The 15,879-nt window shown below is 48.4% G+C and overlaps 1 protein-coding gene across 1 annotated transcript; it reads left to right on the top strand.

Moving 5' to 3' along the window:
• Positions 1–3,271: 3,271 nt before the first annotated feature.
• Positions 3,272–8,925, top strand: LOC108256884 (N-lysine methyltransferase KMT5A; the record flags this gene model as incomplete). The annotated part of the gene is made up of 4 exons (XM_053679390.1): positions 3,272–3,428; positions 5,129–5,321; positions 5,601–5,714; positions 8,812–8,925. Coding segments are annotated over exons 1-4 (567 nt in total), but the record flags the coding sequence as incomplete, so codon positions are not given.
• Between the last annotated feature and the right edge of the window lie 6,954 nt (positions 8,926–15,879).

Raw genomic sequence — 15,879 nt, 5'->3', positions numbered from 1 at the left:
GTTTGGGGATGGGTGTGGGTAAGTGTAGGGATGGCGTTTTTAGGGATGGGTATGTGTTGGGTTGGGTCTGTGAGGGTGTGTGGGGGGATGGGTATGTGGGCGTGTGTGGGGATGGGTTGTGGAGTGTGTAGGGATGGGTGTTTGTGGGGAATGAGTGTGGGGTGATGTGTGGTGGATGGGTTGGGATCTGTTTCGGGATGGGTGGTGTGTTTTTGGGGAAGAGTGGGGTGTGTGGGGGTATGGGTGTGTGTGGGGATGGGTTGTGTGGTGTGTGTGTAGGTATGGGTGTGGGTGGGGATGGGTGTGGGTGTGGGTGAGGAGGGTGTGTGGGAGTGTGTGGGGATGGGAGTGTGTGAGGATGAGTGTGGGTGTGTGTAGGGATGGGTGTGTGTGGGATGGGTGTGGGTGTACGTGAGGAAGGGTGGGTGGGAGTGTGTGGGGATAGGGAGTGTGTGAGGATGAGGTGGGTGTGTGTAGGGATGGGTGTGTGTGGGGATGGGTGTGGTGTGGGTGAGGAAGGGTGTGTGGGAGTGTGTGGGGATGGGAGTGTGTGAGGATGAGTGTGGGTGTGTGTAGGGATGGGTTTTGTGTGGGGAGGTGGTGTGGGGGAGTGTGTGGGGATGGGAGTTGGTGAGGATGAGTGTGGGTGTGTGTAGGGATGGGGTGTGTGGGGATGGTTGTGGGGGTGTGTGTTGGGATGAGTGTGGGTGTGTGGGGGATGGGTGTGTGTGGGGATGGGTGTGGGGGTGTGGGGGTATGGGTGTGGGGGGGATGGTGTGGTGTGGTGTAGGGATGAGTGGTGTGGGGATGAGTTTGGGTGTGTGTGGGGATGTGTGTGTGTGGAGATGGTGTGGGTGTGTGTAGGGATGGGTGTGGGTGGGGGATGGGTGGGTTGGGGAAGGGTATGTGGGGGAGTTTGAGGGGATGGGTGTGTGTGAGGATGAGTGTGGGTGTGTGTAGGGATGGGTGGTGTTGGGATGGGTGTCGGGTGTGTGGGGGATGGTGTGTAGAGGTGGGGATCGGTGTGGGTGTGTGTAGGGATGGGTGTGTGTGGGGATGGGTGTGGGGTTGTGGGGATGGGTTTTGGGGTGTGTGTGGGGATGGGTGTGGGTGGGTTGTAGGGATTCGTGTGTGTGGGGAGGGGTGTGGGTGTGTGTACGGATGGGTGTGTGTGGGGATGGGTTGTGGGTGTGTGGGTGGATGGGACTGTGTTGGGATGGGTGTGGGTGTGTGTGGGGGATGGGTGTGTGTGGGGGATGGGTGTGGGTGTGGAGGGTGTGGGTGGTGTGGGTGGGGATGGGTGTGGGTGTGGTGGGGTGGAGGTGTGTAGGGATGGGGTGTGTGTGGGATGGGTGTGGGTGGGGTGGGTGTGGGTTGTGGGTAGGGTGGGTGTGTGGGTGTGTGTAGGATGGGTGTGTGTGGGGATGGGTGTGGGTGGGGATGGGTTGGTGTGTGTGTAGGGATGGGTGTGTGGGTGTGTGTAGGGATGGTGTGTGTGGGGATGGGTGCGGATCGGGATGGGCGTGGGTGGGGATGGGTGTGGGGAGTGTGTAGGATGGGTGTGGGTGTGTGTGGTGATGGCTGTTGGTCGGATGGGTGTGGGTGTGTGGTGGGGATGGGTGTGTGGGTGTGTGGGATGGGGATGGGTGTGGGTGTGTGTAGGGATGGGTGTGGGTGTGTGTATGACCTATGATTTGAAACATCATTTTAATTTGTACATTAAAATAGTTGGGTGGCTTGTTGTCTGGTGTTGACTGTCTTTAAAAAAAAAAGGTTTACTTTACAGCTGTATGATTAAATGATGGATTTACACAAGCTGTCTGTGTAGGGATGGGTGTGTGTGACTATGAGTGTGGGTGTGTGGGGATGGGTGGGTGTGTGTAGGGATGGGTGTGTGTGTGTTTGGGGATTGGTGTGTGTGTGTGTAGGGATTGGGTGTGGGTGTGTGGGGATGGTTGTGTGTGTGTAGGGATGGGGTGTGTGGGATGGTTGTTGGTGTGTGTGGGGATGGGTGTGGGTGGGAATGGGTGTTGGGGGATGGGTGTTGGTGTGTGTGGGGATGGGTGTGTGTTGTGATGGGTGTGTGTGGGGATGTGTGGGGTGGGGATGGGTGTGGGTGAGGATGGGTGTGGCTGTGTTTAGGGATTGGGTGTGTGTTGTGTAGGGATGGGAATGGGTGTGGGTGTGTGTAGGGATGGGTGTGGGTTGGGATGGGTGTAGGTGTGGGTGGGGATGGGTTTGGTGGGATGGGTGTTGGTGTACTCGCAATCCTACTAATATGGGGAAATCGGCCTGATTACACACCAATAAAGTGGGACATTTTTGATTGTGGGACCCTAAAATCGAGTCCCCACAATACTAAGCGTTGCAGCATGTTTATTTCATCGAGTTGAATCCCCCTACCAAAAATCTCATTAGTCCTCAAAATTGACATTTACTCCATAAGAGTGTGTGTGTGTGTGTGTGTGTGTGTATGAGGGGGCTGGGGGGGGTGCAGTCAAGTGTTTAATGTCCCCTTTTGGCCAAAGACTGTAAAAACATTCGCGTTAGCACTCTTGATGACGTAGTACAGCAATGCTTAACTCCGATTGGTTGAAACGGAAGTACTCCGATTGGTTGAAACCGAAGAACTCCGATTGGTCAAACAGCAATCAATCACTGGTGCTTTGAGCCAATGAAGTAGTATGTGGTTGAATATCTCAGATTAATGAGACGCGTGGAGTTAGGTAAATTAGCATCGCGCCCAAAATGTATGTGAGTTAATATTTATCATGTCACTGAAAGCTTATACTACTAAGAGGGTTTATTAAATAAACTGTGTTGGAGTGTAAATTATTTTATTATTTAACATTTTAAATTATGGTTTACATAGCATAGTGTTCTCAGTAATTAGCTAGTGTTAGTTAGCTAATGATTATTCTAGCTTGTTAGCTAGCTCAGCCTTTATGAGGCATTTAAATATATCAGTCCATTAATTTTACTAATGCTAGATTGTCTATTAATATTTAACGCACCTTCCATATAGATGCCTTCAGAATTTGTGAAGTGAAACTTTAATAAGGGTGAAAACGAGGTTTTGAAAATGAGTCAGAGGAAGAGTCCAACAAATGATGCTATTTTTCACATTACCACCAGTCGTGATAAAGCAGGGCTTGATGTCAAATACATTGATGCATTTAAAGGTGAGCAGACCATATAAATAAATAAACTTGGACTTATGGTGAAAACAGTAGGTAGTTAGCATGCTTTGTTATTCCTAAACAAGGCACGGGAGTGTTTACCATGACGCACTTCACTAAAGGAGAGTTCGTGCTAGAATACAGAGGAGAGCTCATCAACTCTCTGGAAAGTAACAGAAGACACCGAATTTACCACAACAACTTGAAAGGATTTATGTTCGACTTCATCTGGCACGATAAATTCTGGACGTGCGTACTCCTATATATTTCTTTATCCATTTCGGTAGTGTATGCGGTATGAGCTGCGGGGGTTTTAAACGCACAGTTAAAGTTTTAGCTGTGAAAAAAAGTTTTCCCTCGCCTCGCTTCACTAAGACATGGTCTGAGGGGAAATCGACTCGAGAGAATGATATTAAATTAGTTTATTAACAGTTTATTACTGTGACTCGTTAATATTTACATCCGGAGAAAGCTAACATCATATATTCCCAGCGCCGAAGTTTTGGTCGTGCGGGCGCCATTTTTAAATACCTGCTCACAGTTTAGTCTGTGATTCACCTCGGTTCTGAATCGCGTTTAACAACAATATTGTCCGTTATCAGAAAAAAATATTTTAATAGTTTTTATCATGTGCCTGTTGAGTGTCTTTCTTTTTTTAATGTGTATCCGCATTCATCTGACGCGTGATTCAGGTGAGCTGCGCATCATAAACGCAGCACAGTGCCACTCAATTAGAATGAGGGTCCTGAACTGTTGTGCTGCGTTTCTGATGCGCAGCTCACCTGAATCACGCGTCAGACATTACCTTTATATCCAGTAGCATTTCGATTATCCAGCTCCATATGCCTCAAATATGTTTTACACAGGACAGCTATACTGTGCTTTGTAGTCGTTTATTAGTTCACTACTATTTCTATTTAACAAAATGCCATGTTCATTAACTCAAAATGCATGATCAGGTGTGAGTTGTAGGCACATTCTGTAGAGTTTAGAAGACTTGTCATTACTTAATAGAGGAAGAAGAAAACTGGAGAATCTTAATAATAGTAGTAGTAATGGTTATTATTTTATTATTATTATTATTATTATTATTATTATGAACAACAATGTCTACGTTTACATGGACAGCAGTAATCTAATTATTGATGTTATTTTGAGTAAGACAGTATTGTGATTAAGGTGTTTACATGAGTTGCATTTAGAATATTCCTGTCATGTTCCCGTTTTACATGTTATAGAACATAAATCGATTAACGGCACACGTCATTATGACCCCACGCCATGCCAACCGACGTCCCTCCAGAATTTCACATATCGACATACAGTTCGTCTTCATTATGGAACCGTATACAGTTTTGGGTGTTAATTTTACAAAAGCTTCAAGTGCAGTTGATTATTTGTCATGCTATATGTGCAAATATACGACTGCTTGAAGCCGTGGGCTGCGTCCCAAACTGCGTACTTACCTACTATATAGCAGCTGATATATATGTATTTCACCTTCTATATACTGTAGTATGTAAGTACGCAGTTTGGGAAGCAGCCGTGCTCTCTTGTTTGCCGTAAAACGGTTGAGCACTGCTGTGTGTGATCGTGTCCTGTCAAAAAACGTCCCGTCAGGATTTTATAGTGTGATTAAGGTGTGTACATGTCTGTAATACACCTCGATAATGCAACTAAAACAGGAATATTCCACACGTCTTACTTCGTTTTGTCTTTCCTTCCGGTATGACTTTAGCCAGATTAAGGTAATTAAAAATCGGGTTAATATTGGATTATTGTTGTCCATGTAAATGTACTGAGTGTCACTGTGACAAAGTATTAAATGTTTGGTTTTATTTGGGGTTTTTAATTCTGCAGCTATACACTTAAAATAGTATTATAATTTTTAAAAAGATTTTATTTTTGTTGGTCACTAAATAAATGTCTTCAATTTTGTTCAAATTCAGTATTGATGCTGCAAGGGATGATGGCACTCTTGGAAGACTGGTTAATGATGATCACATTAACCCCAACTGCAAAATGAAGAGAATCATTGTGAAAGGAAAGCCCCATTTGTGCCTTTTTGCTTTAAGAGACATAACACCTGGAGAGGAGGTCACATATAATTATGGAGATGCTGATTGTCCCTGGAGGAGTAAAGTAAGAATGTTACTTCTTGTAGCAATCTTGGATAATTAGATGCCAAATAGTGAATGTATATGTATTTTTACAGCATCACTCCATTACATAACATTGTGGTTGAAGAATAAACTGATATTCTGAGCTTGTAGAGTGTGTAGGGATGGATGTAGAGTGTGTAGGGATGCTTAGAACAGTGCCGATCAGTCACTATATGGCAGTGCTCACATGTTACATGCTGTTTCTGTAACAGGATTTACCCTCTACTTTTATATTTAATAGTGACTGTTATTGTTTCAGGGGACAAAGTGTGGAATGGATGCAAACAATAATCGTCTGGAGTCAGGTGCTACCTCTGGAGATGTTACCCAGTGCACCCAACATTCACAACAGAAATCTGCTTCCCACATCGAGGTAATTAAACTGCTTTAATTCATGCGAGTTCCAAACAGTAAATGCTACAGTGAGGGGAAAAAAGTATTTGATCCCCTGCTGATTTTGTATGTTTGCACACTGACAAAGAAATGATCATTCTATAATTTTAATGGTAGATTTATTTGAACAGTGAGAGACAGAATAACAACAAGAAAATCCAGAAAAACGCATGTCAAAAATGTTATAAATTTATTTGCATTTTAATGAGGGAAATAAGTATTTGACCTCCTCTCAATCAGAAAGATTTCTGGCTGCCAGGTGTCTTTTATACAGGTAAAGAGCTGAGATTAGGAGCACACTCTTAAAGGGAGTGTTCCTAATGTCAGCTTGTTACCTGTATAAAAGACACCAGTCCACAGAAGCAATCAATCAATCAGATTCCAAACTCTTCACCATGGCAAAGAGCTCTCCAGGGATGTCAGGGACAAGATTGTAGACCTACACAAGTCTTGAATGGGCTACAAGACCATTGCCAAGCAGCTTGGTGAGAAGGTGACAACAGTTGGTGTGATTATTCGCAAATGGAAGAAACACAAAAGAACTGTCAATCTCCCTCGGCCTGGGGCTCCATGCAAGATCTCACCTCGTGGAGTTGCAATAATCATGAGAACATTGAGGAATCAGCCCAGAACTACACGGGAGGATCTTGTCAATGGTCTCAAGGCAGCTGGGACCATAGTCACCAAGAAAACAATTGGTAACACACTACGCCGTGAAGGACTGAAATCCTGCAGCGCCCGCAAGGTCCCCCTGCTCAAGAAAGCACATATACATGCCCGTCTGAAGTTTGCCAATGAACATCTGAATGATTCAGAGGACAACTGGGTGAAGGAATTGTGGTCAGATGAGACCAAAATGGAGCTCTTTGGCATCAACTTTACTCGCCATGTTTGGAGGAGGAGGAATGTTGCCTATGACCCCAAGAACACCATCCTCACCGTCAAACATGGAGGTGGAAACATTATGCTTTGGGGGTGTTTTTCTGCTAAGTGGACAGGACAACTTCACCGCATCAAAGGGACGATGGACGGGGCCATGTACCGTCAAATCTTGGGTGAGAACCTCCTTCCCTCAGCCAGGGCATTGAAAATGGGTCGTGGATGGGTATTCCAGCATGACGATGACCCAAAACACACGGCCAAGGCAACAAAGGAGTGGCTCAAGAAGAAGCACATTAAGGTCCTGGAGTGGCCTAGCCAGTCTCCAGACCTTAATCCCATAGAAAATCTGTGGAGGGAGCTGAAGGTTCGAGTTGCCAAACGTCAGCCTCGAAACCTTAATGACTTGGAGAAGATCTGCAAAGAGGAGTGGGACAAAATCCCTCCTGAGATGTGTGCAAACCTGGTGGCCAACTACAAGAAACGTCTGACCTCTGTGATTGCCGACCAGGGTTTTGCCACCAAGTACTAAGTCATGTTTTGCAGAGGGGTCAAATACTTATTTCCCTCATTAAAATGTAAATCAATTTATAACATTTTTGACATGCGTTTTTTTTTGGATTTTCTTGTTGTTATTCTGTCTCTCACTGTTCAAATTAATCTACCATTAAAATTATAGACTGATCATTTCTTTGTCAGTGGGCAAACGTACAAAACCAGCAGGGGATCAAATACGTTTTTCCCTCACTGTACATCTGCACAATGTATTCTGCCAATGTAGGCAGTGGAGTACTCAGTTATGTGCTTTATGCAGTGCTGCTCCTTAAACTTGCGATGCATATACTAATACCTTCTGCTTTTCTCCTGTGGACTTTGCTCACCGACGTCATATACTTCAGCCATGACAACGCTATGAGATATCACACCTCAACCATTCTATGCATTTGCTAACATCTTGAGCTTCTCTCTTGCAGACTATGCTCGTTGACCCATCATCTCAGAGCTGCACCCCAGCTGTGCTATGTATTTTCCAAACCTAATTTCATGTACTTTTACCAGGGTTGCCTTAATACTGTTGCAAGATTCCCCCTCTCCTACCTTCTCAGCCACTGCTTCACTGCCACGTGGTGACTGGTCTGTGTTATGCGTGTCATATTCCTGGTTTTGTATACTATAAATGTTTCATTTTCAGATCCATGTCAGCACTGCTACAATATGCCCTCTCATCTAACTACTCAGCAGTGACACCAGTGCATTACTGCAACTTAGCTATGTTGTTTGACTGCTAATCCTAATTTACTTTGCTCCAACTACTTCTTTTCTAGCGCCCCATTAATGATGCTGAGGGATGTCGCTGACCTTGCCACAGTCTTGTACCTCATCTATGCACTTTTTACTAATGCTAATTTTTTTTGCAGCTGTAATGCTGCACCTTCACTGTGCTTTAAGTCTACGAATACTAATCTCATTGCCTCCAACTCCTTAATACTGCTACACAGAAGCTATTTCTCTCTTACTGTTGCTGTTCCACAGCTCCATTTCACATAGTGTTATGCCAGTATTAGGGACCCTCCATTTGTGTTTATCTCTTTTGGGACCAGCCTCTAGAGTACCTAAATAACTTCTCGCTTTCACTGCTATCAGTTTACTGCTCTTGGCCTGCTGAACCAACAGCTGGACATAGATTCTGTAAAGGTGCAGTACATTGCTTTGTAAAATGCATTCACGGTCCACCCTATGCTATCTTTGTGTTTCCAATCTTGTAAACCCTTGCTACCAACACTTGTTTGTAACTTGAAAGTTTAGCTGAATCCAGGATCATGGAAAGCTCTTTTTTTTAAAAAAGCTCAGGTTATTAGTTTTATGCCAATTTTTTCTGTTCTGCAATCTGTCCCTTTTTATTACAGTATGTTAAATGTGTGGTTAAACTAGCAAATGGGATTATTAGTGTACATGGGTATGAAACAGCTTTTAATATGTATTTTTTAACATGGTAAATGTTATGTCTCTACAATGTACATCAGGTCCCCACAAGATACCTACTTTAAAATGTTCTCTTTTTTCTACAAATATCTTCTTTGCTTGGTGTGTTTTAGCCTAAAATACTTTCTACAACTTTACACTGTTCAGCGTAGTTAAGGTATACCAACATACTTTTACCTTTTGGGCTTATTAGTTACCGTTTTTGCCTTTTTCAGGTGACAGAAAGTGGAATAGAGGTGGACAGTAATCGTTTGGAGTCAGATGGTGCCTCTAGAGATGATCATCATTGCACCCAACATTCACAGCATGAGTCTTCATTCTGTAATCTGGTATGGAACTGTTTTTTTAAATATATTTTATAACATAGTAAATGTTAAGTCCCCGCAATGTACATTGTACTATACCAGTGTTTTCAAAGACACTGGGTCCCCACACTGTCTTTTAAACATGAAACTTTACACAATACAGTTACGTGTGTTTATCTTTGTTTAGCAAAACCCTTGTTTTCTACACATTCAATTTTATTCACTTAATTACTTAATAAATTAGTTAATTGTACTTTTAGGATTAATTGTGATTTGGGGTGGTTTCAGGTGATAAGTATAATAGGTGAAAAAAGTCATCATCTGGAATCTGATCTTACCGCTGGAGATGATCAGCAGCAAAAGTCTGCAGTCTTAGTTCAGGAAGAACATTTTGTTTTAGCGCTTTATGCAGTATGTGCCAAAAGTAGCCTTGCTGGCTTAATAAGAAAAGCTCAAATGTAACCAAAAGGCAAATAATTTTTTCCCCCCACTTATTTTACACTAATGTATTTTAAATATGAAATTGTTTGAAGTCTCATTACATTTTGTATTCTATCATTTGTTTGTTTTTTTAACTCAGCAGGTGCCAGATGAAAACATTTGCTGATGACCAGTATTGTATACCGCAGTCACAAGAGGAAACAAGCACTCCTCAGGTTGGATAAATTGTCACTTTTCTGAATATAAAAAGTGGACCTTTTTAATTAGTACTTAATTCGGTGAAAACACCAGATATGATGGGTGTCTACTCCAGTGAAAAGCCTGTGATGTGGGCGGCTCCAAAACTAGGTTTTATCTATTGAAAGGGCAAGTATGGTATATGGGAGACGGAAGGTTAGCTAGGCCTTTCTATAATCCCTAATGGCTTTGGTACATGTAGACAACATCTTAACTTGTATAATTGTATCCACAACCACCTAGCAACACCATAGTGACCACATTTTAAGCTCCACAATCACTGTATTCTTCAGAAAATGCACAACCTGTAGTTAGGATGCATTCAAAAGAGTGCACTTATTCTGTGTTTAAGTAGATATTGAACCAGAACTGAAACCATCTACAGAGCAAGCAACAGAATCAACCAGGACCACATCTGTACCCAAAGGTATTGTCTGATAAACAAACATGATTGTTTTCATGAAATTGAAAGACATTATATGTTTTGACTAACTTTGTCTTGCATTTGTTCAGGTGTTAAGGTGATAAAGAAAAAGAAATGGGAGACCAGTGAAGTGAAAGCAGTTGAAAACATCTGTACAGGTTCATGAAAACTTGCACAGTGCCAGGAAAAAAACATTGTGAGTCCTGTATTAAAGCTGAGCCTGTTGCACTGAAGGCAGGGATTGGTTGTCCGTTAAGTTCTTTGTAACAAATAGAATCACTGCCCTTAAAAGGAAAATGTAACCCAGAAAAAGTCTGCATGGATTCATTTGGTTTTATTTGCACAGGTCATTGGTAGTTTTAGTTTATTATTATTATTATTAAGTTTATGGGTATGGGGTGTGGGTGAACCCAAACCCAGCCCCACACATACCCACAATCATCCCCACACACACACCCATCCTCACACACACCCCCACCCACACCCATCCCGAGACAAAGACACACGCATCCCTACACACACCCATCCATTCACACTCCCAGCTCCACCCACAACCACACCCATCCCCACACATACCCACACGCGTCCCTACACACACCCATCCCTACACACACACCCCCATCCCAAACTACACCCATCCCCACCCACTCCCATCCCGACAAACACCCACAACCCATCCCTAGACAAACACACACGCGTCCCTACACACAGCCATCCCCATCCCCATGCACACCCATCCCAACACACACACACACCCCCATATCCACACACACTCATCCCTTTACACCCATCCCACACACACCCATCCATAGACACACCCACACCCATCCCCACCCACACCCATCCCAACACACACACACACCCACAACTCATCCCCACACACACCGATCCCTACATACACCCGCACCCATCCCCACACACACCAATCCCAAAACACACCCACACCCATCCCGACACACACCTATCCCCTCACACACCAACACCCATCCCCACCCACACCCATCCCTCCACACACCTATCCCCACCCACACCCATCCCCACACATACCCACACCCTCCCCACCCACACCCATCCCTACACACACACATCCATCCACACACACACCCACACTCATCGCCACACAAACCCATCCCTAAACAGACCCAAACCCATCCCCACCCATCACCACCCACACTCTCAACGATTCCCAACCACACCCATCCCTACAAACACACACACCCATCCCTTCACACACCCATCCCCTACACACACCCACACCCATCCCCACACACTCCCATCCCTACACACACTCACACCCATCCCCACACACAACCAACACCGATCCCCACCCACACCCATCCCCACACACACCAACACCGATCCCCACCCACACCCATCCCTTCACACACCCACACATCCATCCCCATAAACCCCAATCCCTTACACAAACCCATCCCTACACACTCCCACACCCATCCACACACACCCTTCCCAACCCAGACCCACACTCATCACCACACACAAGCATCACGACACACACCCACACCAGAAAGTTCCGCACACACACACCCGTCCCCACACACACCCATCCCTACATACACCCACACCCCATCCCCACACATACCTATCTCTAAACACACCCACACCCATCCCGACCCCAAACCCATGCCCACCCACACCCATCCCTACACACACCTGCACCGACCCACACCCATCCCTACACACACCAACACCCATCCCCACACACCACCCATCCCCACAGACAGACATCCCCACACAAACCCACACCCATCCCCACTCACACCCACACACCCATCCCCACCTAGTCCCAGACCCATCCCAACACATCCACACTCAACCCCGCACACACCCATCCCCACACACACACACACCCATCCCCAGACACACCCATCCCCACACACACAGACCACTCCCATTACACACCCATCCCAACCTTCACCCACACCCATCCCCATACACACCCCATCCACACCCACACCCACACCCATCCCCTCACACCCATCCCCACACACACCCAAACTCATCCCCACACACACCCATTCCTACACACACCCACACCCATTCCCACAAACAACCCATCCCTACACACACCCACACCCTTCCCTACACACACCCACACCCATCCCCACACACAACCACACCCATCCCCACACACACTCATCCCTACACACATCCATCCCAACACACACCCCTCCCCACACAAACCCATCCCTACAAACACCCATCCCTAACCACACCCACACCCATTCCCACACACATCCACACACCCTTCACCGCACAACCCACTCCCATCCACACCCACACCCATCCCTACACACACCCATCCCTACACACACCCATCCCTACACACACCGACACACCCATCCCCATACACACCCATCCCTACACAAACCCATCCCTACACATTCCCACACTCATCGCCATATACACCCATCCGAACCCACACCCAAACCCTTTCCCCACACACAAGCATCCCTACACACACCCACACCCATCCCGTCCCACACCCATCCCTACACAGACTAACACCCATCCCAACACAAACCCACCCACCCATCCCCACACACACCCACAGCCATTGCCACACACACCCATCCCCACACACACCCACAGCCATCCCCACACACACCCATCCCCACACACACCCACACTCATCCCCACGCACTCCCATCACTGCACACACACCGATCCTCACATACACCCCCACACACACCCCCACCCACACCCATCCCCACAAACACCCACACGCATCCCTAGACAAACGCACACGCATCCCTAGACAAACACACACGCATCCCTACACACACCACACCCCATCCCAACACACACACACCCCCATCCCCACACACGCCCATCCCCACACACACCCACACCCATTCCAACACACCCACACCCCTCCCCACACACACCCACTCCCATACCCAACCACACCCACACCCATCCCCCCACACACACAGCCATCCCAACATACACCCATCCCCACACCCATCCCCACACACACCCATCCCCACACACACCCATCCCCACACACACCCACACCCATCCCCACACACACCCATCCCTACACACACCCACACCCATCCCCACACACTCCATCCCTACACACACCCATCCCCACAGCCACCCACACCTATCCCCACACACACCCACACCCATCCCCACACACACCCACACCCATCCCCACACACACCAATCCCTACACACATCCACACCCGTACCCACACACACCCATCCCGACAAACACCCACACCCATCCCCACATACACCCATCCCTACACACTCCCATCCCTACACACTCCCATCCCCACCCCCACCCATCCCGACACACACCCACACCCATCCCCACTCACAACCTCACCCATACCCACACACACCAATCCCTACACACATCCACACCCATCCCCACACACACCCATCCCGACAAACACCCATCCCCACACACTCCCATCCCTACACACACCCATCCCCACACCCACACACACCCACACACCCCAATCCCTAGACACATCCACACCCATCCCCACACCCACACACACCCACACACCCCAATCCCTAGACACATCCACACCCATCCCCACTCACACCCATCCCGACAAACACCCAAACCCAGCCCCACACATACCCACAATCATCCCCACACACACCCATCTCTGCACACACCCACACACCCATCCCCACCCACACACATCCCTAGACAAGACACACCCATCCCTACACACACCCACACCCATCACGACCCACACCCATCCCCACACACACCCATCCCCACACACCCACACTCATCCCCAGACACACCCATCCCTAAACACACCCACACCCATCGCCACCCACACCCATCCCTACAAACACCCATACCCACACACACCGAGACCCATCCCCACACACACCCATCCCAACATACAGCCATCCCCACACACCCACACCCATCCCCACATACACCCATCCCTACCCACACCAACACCCATCCCCACCCACACGCACACCCATACGCACACCCATCCCCACACACTCCCATCCCTACCCACACCCACACCCATCCCTACACACACTCATCCCCACACACACCCATCCGTACACACTCCCATCCCCAATCACCCACACCCATTCCCACACACACCCATCCCGACAAACACCCACACCCATCCCCACACACACCCATCCCCACTCACACCCACACACCCATTCCCACACTCACCCACACCCATCCCCACACACACCCATCCCCACACACACTCATCCCTACACACACCCATTCCCACACACACACGCCCATCGCCCCACACACCCATCACTGCACTCACCGATCCGTAGACACACTCACTCATCCCCACACACACCCATCCCCACCCACTCCCACACCAATCCCCACCCATACCCTTCCCTTCACACACCCACACACATCTTCACAGACACACCCATCCGCACACACCCCCATCCCTACACACACACACACACACACCCATGCCGACCCACACCCATCCCCACACACACCCACACTCATCCCAACAAACAGCCAGACCCATCCCCACACATACCCACACACACCCATCCCTACAGACACACACACACCCATCCCCACACACAACCACAGCAATCCCTACACACACCCATTCCAACACACCCACACCCCTCCCCACACACACCCATCCCCTCACACACCAACACCCATCCCCACCCACACCCATCCCTCCACACACCCATCCCCACCCACACCCATCCCTCCACACACCCATCCCCACACACATCGCTCCACACACACACCCACACCCTCCCCACCCACACCCATCCCTACACACACCCATCCCTAAACAGACCCAAACCCATCCCCACCCATCACCACCCACACTCACAACCATCCCCAACCACACCCATCCCTACAAACACACACACCCATCCCTTCACACACCCATCCCTACGCACACCCATCCACACACCCATCACCACACACACCAACAACGATCCCCACCCACACCCATCCCTTCACACACCCACACACCCATCCCCATAAACACCAATCCTTACACAAACCCATCCCTACATACTCCCACACCCATCCACACACACCCTTCCCAACCCAGACCCACACCCATCACCACACACAAGCATCACGACCCACACCCACAACCTTCCGCACACACACACCCCTCCCCACCCACACCCATCCCTTCACACACCCACACACCCATCCCCATAAACACCCATCCTGACCCAAACCCATCCCCCACACACACCCACACCGACCCACACCCATCCCTACACACACAACACCCATCCCCACAAACACCCATCCCCACAAACACCCATCCCCACACACACCCATCCCCACACACAGACATCCCCACACAAACCCACACCCATCCCCACTCACACCCACACACCCCTCCCCACCTAGTCCCACACCCATCCCAACACATCCACACCCATCCCCGCACACACACTCACCCATCCCCAGACACACCCATCCCCACACACACCAACACCCATCCCCACACACACCCATCCCCACACACACCAACTCCCATCCCCAGACACACCCATCCCTACACACACCCATCCCCACACACACAGACCAATCCCATTACACACCCATCCCAACCTTCACCCACACCCATCCCCTCACACACCCATCCCCACACACACCCACACTCATCCCCTCACACACCCATTCCTACACACACCCACACCCATTCCCACAAACACCCATCCCTACACACACCCACACCCTTCCCAACACACACCCATCCCTACACACACCCACACCCATCCCCCCACACAACCACACCCATCCCCACACACACTCATCCCTACACACATCCATCACAACACACACCCCTCCCCACACACACCCATCCCTACAACACCCATCCCTATCCACA

Source organism: Ictalurus punctatus, unplaced genomic scaffold (assembly GCF_001660625.3).
Source record: "Ictalurus punctatus breed USDA103 unplaced genomic scaffold, Coco_2.0 tig00163697, whole genome shotgun sequence".
NCBI classification, from domain to species: Eukaryota; Metazoa; Chordata; class Actinopteri; order Siluriformes; family Ictaluridae; genus Ictalurus; species Ictalurus punctatus.
The sequence above is the reverse complement of the archived record's forward strand: the minus strand, read 5'-3'. Positions and strand labels throughout refer to the sequence as shown.